We start from the raw sequence: 6,161 nt of genomic DNA, 5'->3' as shown, positions 1-6,161 counted from the left end.
ATCACAAACACAACTTTGCCATCATTATTTGTGAATATAATCGATTTTAACTTTGAAGATTTTTAGATTTATTTGTGAATCATGATATATTTATTAGAAACAATAAAACAATTCTTGCTCTATAGACGCACATAAAGCAACACTTTACAATAGCAGTACATGAATAATATAAACTAAACATTACTATATTATAAACGAATGATGAGTCAATGCATGCACTAATCATGAACTAACTTTACCTACAACATAAGTCCCATGAGTTCATGTGTGAAGAATGGCTACCTTAATTACTTGTTAATACATGATTGTTTGTTAATTAAAGTGTTATTTACCACATTATTTATGTTTAATTTAACCATCATGAACTAATGCTATATTAATGTATAATTATATTATATCATTATTATATATTATACATTATACATAATTATATTATATCATCATTATTATTATACATATACATAATTATATTATATCATCATTATATAGTATGCATTATAAAATTATATCATCATTGTATATTATACATTATACATAATTATATCATCATTATATAGTATACATTATACATAATTATATTATATCATCATTATATATTATACATTACACATAATTATATTATATCATCATTATATTATACATATACATAATTATTATATCATCATTATATATTATACATTACACATAATTATTTATATCATCATTATATATTACATTACACATAATTATATTATCATCATTATATATATACATTACACATAATTAATTATATCATCATTATATATTATACATTATACATAATTATATTATATCATCATTATATATTATACATTACACATAATATATTATATCATCATTATATATTATACATTATACATAATTATATTATATCATCATTATATATTATACATTATACATAATTATATTATATCATCATTATATATTACATTACACATAATTATATTATATCATCATTATATATTATACATTACACATAATTATATTATATCATCATTATATATTATACATTATACATAATTATATTATATCATCATTATATATTATACAAAATTATATTATCATCATTATACATTATACATAATTATATTATATCATCATTATAATTATACATTATACATAATTATATTATATCATCATTATATATTTACATTATACATAATTATATTATATCATCATTATATATTATACATTACACATAATTATATTATATCATCATTATATATTACCACATAATTATATTATATCATCATTATATATTATACATTACACATATAATTATATCATCATTATATTATACATTACACATAATTATATTATATCATCATTATATATTATACATTATACATAATTATATTATATCATCATTATATAGTATACATTAACATAATTATATATATCATCATTATATAGTATACATTATATATAATTATATCATCATTTTACATAATCATATTATATCATCATTATAAAGTGTACATTATATATAATTATATCATCATTATACATTACACATAATTATATTATATCATCATTATATATATACATTACACATAATTATATTATATCATCATTATATATTTACATTACACATAATTATATTATATCATCATTATATATATCATTACACATATTATATTATATCATCATTATATAGTATACATTACACATAATTATATTTATATCATCATTATATAGTATACATTACACATAATTATATTATATCACTTTATAGTATACATTATACATAATATATTATATCATCATTATATAGTATACATTATACATATTATATTATATCATCATTATATAGTATCATTATACATAATTATATTATATCATCATTATATATATACATTATACATAATTATATTATATCATCATTAATATTATACATTACACATAATTATATTATATCATCATTATATATTAATCATTACACATAATTTATTATATCATCATTTATATTATACATATACATAATTATATTATATCATCATGAACCATTTTTATCTACTCATTCAATTTACACTGAATAACAATAAAAGAAAGTGTTCTGGCAACATTAACAGTTTAAACACAGGAGTTCAGAGTAGTTAAGGTGCACGGTGGGCTTACAAAAATACAAGATATATCCAAGTGCAGCAATTGAAGTTTTAATAAGAAATAAGGGACAGGCCAGGTACAAAAAATCCAATAGAGACCAAAAGTACAAAACAATAATAAAGTGAACAACAAACAAACCAAACGATGAGTCATGAGCAGACTAGGACCATATAAGCCAGACAAACAGATCGTGTGAACAGAGTGCACAAGCAAACAGCAAAAAATCCAAAGGCAAACTAGCACAAGATAAAAAGCTTATAAAAGACAACACTAATTAGACAATGACAGACAGCTGGAAACTATTAGTGATCACGTGAACCACAAAACAGGAACAAAAACAAAACACAACTAGTGTCTAGAAACCACAAGATGGCACTACAGCAGACGTGACATAAGGATGAGTTAATGATGATGTGCCCCTCCAAGTAAAGTCATGACATAGTTATACATTAACAGCTCATGAGGTATTATGGAACTTATGGTATTTATAGTAGCTTAGGAATAGTAGCTTTATAAATAACTTCATTCAGTTATTTCCACTTTGTGACACTTATTCAATCAGTGTCAGTGGGACAGTACTGTAGGCTACGTGTGTGGAGTGTCAATATTTTGGTGAATTACAACGTTTGGGCTGGTTATATATTTGAAAGAAAGAAAAATGTTGATTTTAGCGATGACGATGCGTCTTTTAAACAGCACAAGATGCTGTCTGACAACAAGGGAAATGCCTCGCAGCAGTTGTTGTATCCACCCAGGCTCATTCTGAGAACGTAGTCCCGGGGACGTTTCTGGAGACCGCGAAATACATAGCCGGGGACGTACGCTGCATTTCATTTTTTAAGCGAACGCTGCGGGGCGGTGTGACGCCGTTCCCTTCGGGGCAGAGAGGGGCTGACCACGACGACGACCGGGTTCGAGTCCGGGGAGAGCGGGTTCCAGAAATCAGGTAAAAAACAAAAACAAAATCCAAAAAATGAAGCGAACAAGTTCGTCACAGGTGAGAATGTGGTCAAAATCCGAAAACGTGGTAAAAACCGGACGAGGGCTTTTCTTTTTCTGGACGGCTTTTGTGAACCGTCGTTGGTTGGGTTTTGGGGACGGAGGAGGGTGGGTCAGCCGATTGGCCGGTCGCACGGTCAATCATTCCGTTCATGAAGACAGGCAGACGAGCGGAAGTCGTCGACAGCGGCTCTAGCGGTTTACGCGAGAACGGCGCGGGAAAAAGCGTGCACAGCGGCCCTTGCGGACTCGCGAAAACAAAACTGCACAAATACGTACCTCCCGGGACGTATTTCGCGGTCTCCAGAAACGTCCCCGGGACTACGTTCTCTGTATGAGCCTGGGTTGTTTTATCAGAGGTCGTCTGGGCTTTTGCCACCACGTTTTTACCACGCTGCCACTGCTAACCCCAGTGCGCAGATACATCACCATTGTTGCTTAAGGGGACTTCGCTTTTAATTAGTACTGTACTGCTTTGTGCTCCGCTTTATTGTTTGCTTGTTTTTTGAGATGTATTGACTTGTGTTAGTTGTGCTCTGCTTTTGTTTTGCGTTTGGTGAATATTATTTTCAGTTTGGTTTTTCTCTTTGTATTAAATTTATGCAGAGCATTCCTTTTGTTTAAGTTATTTAGATCTTCGTTTTGTGGGTTTATTATCATCATCATCATCATCATTATTTTCGTCAATTATGTTGGTGTCTGCATCCAGAGTGTGTTTGTATGTGAGATGCTGTGAGTCCAAGCTGTAGGTGTCTCAACTTAATTATAGAAAGTACATTGTTCACCTGATTGACACACGTGTTGTTGTTGGATTGTACTTATTGTGCATTTCTTATTTTCAGTTATTAGTTTAATTTTGATTTATTTCAGAAACTGAGGCCTTTCCCTGTGATGACTGGTCTTTTCCAAACTGGTGGTGGTGCTTCTTTACCGTGTGCTGTGGAACACTGAGTGCTTGATAGTGTGATTCGAGTGCACTGTGGTGTGAGCATGAGCCGGGGGAAAGTCAGTCTACTTGTATCCAGTCAGTGGGAACCTCAGTCCTGTTGTTATTTTGATTTAGTTGTTTTTCTAATTGTTTTCCTGATTGGTTTGAAGCTGGAGTTTTTCTGATGTGTTTTTAAAAACCTTTACATTTTATTGAAATAAACATTTTTGTACTTTTGTAATTACCCACGTCTCTTCTTTGTCTTTTAAAGGGAAACGAACCAACGTGCCTTTTCTAATTGAATCACTTCCCTGAGTAAACTCAAATATAGTATAACTCTCATCTCCATCCCCTCACCACAATTAGCACATATATTAACTGATAATTAGTTTATAATAAAGTAATGTTTAGATGACATATTAATCCATCATTATTCATATATTGTAAAGTGTTACAGCGCATTATAACTTACCTGACTGAGTTAGCATGTACCAGCTGAATGTCCAGCCTGTAGAGGAGCCGTGAACCTCACAGATCAGAGTCACTGAATCTCCTTCAGTCAACCAGTTCTGTGGAGAAACACTTAAAGCTATCTGGGCTCTGTCTAAAATAGAGAAATCCCTCATTAATAACATGATAAACTTGTGTGCATATGAAGAGATGATCAAACTCACCTGATACTGTCAGTGGAACTGCATCACTCATTAGTGATCTGCGTGAACCTTTACTCTCAGTGCCAATACAGAAGTATTTACCTGTGTTAGACTTAGTAACAACCTTTAATATATATTCCCGTAAATATCCGAATACACCTGCTGAACCTTCTTTATACCAGCTGTACCGCCAGCTAGAGACTCCTTCAGCATTAATGACACATCTGAGAGTGACTGACTCTCCTCTGAACACATGCAGATCAGGAGTAATCCTCACACTGGCTTTAGGATTTTCTGTATAATGACAGATATTTACAATAAAAATGATGTGATGTAATAAATATAATCATATGCTGTTTTTAGTGCATGAGGTTTGAACAGTTTTGTTTGCAAAACACAGAAGCTAAATATGATTGAACATTGACAGAAGTGTTTTAGTCTGAAGCTAAATTATTAAGTGCCTTACACAATCATGTGGATGAACAGCTTGGATAGAAGATAAAAAGTATTTTACAGAATTATTTCACAGTTGAAATTGAGATAATATCAACATGAAGCATCATAACAATCCTTTTGAATGCTAGTTTTCACAGTTCATGTAGATTCACAGATATGTTATGAATTATGAAGTAAATTCTCTCACCTTCAGTGTCTTCAGAGTGGATGTTTGAAATCAGCACTAAAAGCACAAAGTGTATTTTGCATTAGACATATTTTTTTCATGATTTGGGCTGTTTGATCTAGACTAGAGCTAAAAATTAATGCAGTTTGTAGACAATCTTAAAATTTGGCTTAAACAAATCAGATCAGTCACTGATTTGATTTTATTTAATTGACAATGATGTATTGTATCTATTGAACTGTAAGTGTATATTGCATTATTTTTTTACTGTTAATTTTGTTACAACTTCCTGCCCAGGGACTACAGATGTAAATTATCTTCATAGCTAACTCTGGCACAACATGTTATGCTATACATTGTCCCTAAATAAATAAATAAATGAGTAAAAAACAAATGTAATGATACATTGACTTCTTCATAAACAGCACTAACAGCTCACTTCTGGCTGATCTTTCATCATAAAGTAGATATTAGATTTTAAACTCTGAGAGCATCATAACAGAAAAAAACAGACATGATCTGATATCAATATAACAGCATTAAAATCCACTGAAAATCATCCAGAGAAAATAATACTCACAGAGCACAAGAGGAAGATGACTGAGCTCCATCCTGACTGAATAATGACAGACGCTTGAAGAAACAGACTGTGTTAAAGCTCAAGACTTCCTGAAACCTGCAATCTGATGTTTACAAACATCACAACACATTAAATGCACAAATCTACCTCATGTGTGACAGAGGATCTTTTGAAAATGTTTTTATAATCCTATAACATGTTTTCAGATAATGTTAAACTGACCAACAACAGCCACGATTGTACACAAGTGTTTTC

General features: G+C 30.7%; 1 protein-coding gene across 1 annotated transcript in view; it reads right to left on the bottom strand.

The window, feature by feature from the left end:
* Positions 1-5,937, bottom strand: part of LOC130217337 (Fc receptor-like protein 5) — a 12,024-nt gene extending 6,087 nt beyond the window's left edge. Inside the window, 5 exon segments of the mRNA XM_056449434.1 lie at positions 3,449-3,463; positions 4,524-4,655; positions 4,726-4,998; positions 5,348-5,383; positions 5,907-5,937. Of these exon segments, the coding sequence (XP_056305409.1) occupies positions 3,449-3,463; positions 4,524-4,655; positions 4,726-4,998; positions 5,348-5,383; positions 5,907-5,937 (487 nt within the window).
* Positions 5,938-6,161: the final 224 nt, after the last annotated feature.

This window comes from Danio aesculapii, chromosome 3 (genome assembly GCF_903798145.1).
Source record: "Danio aesculapii chromosome 3, fDanAes4.1, whole genome shotgun sequence".
NCBI classification, from domain to species: Eukaryota; Metazoa; Chordata; class Actinopteri; order Cypriniformes; family Danionidae; genus Danio; species Danio aesculapii.
This window is presented reverse-complemented; position numbering and strand designations above follow the sequence as displayed.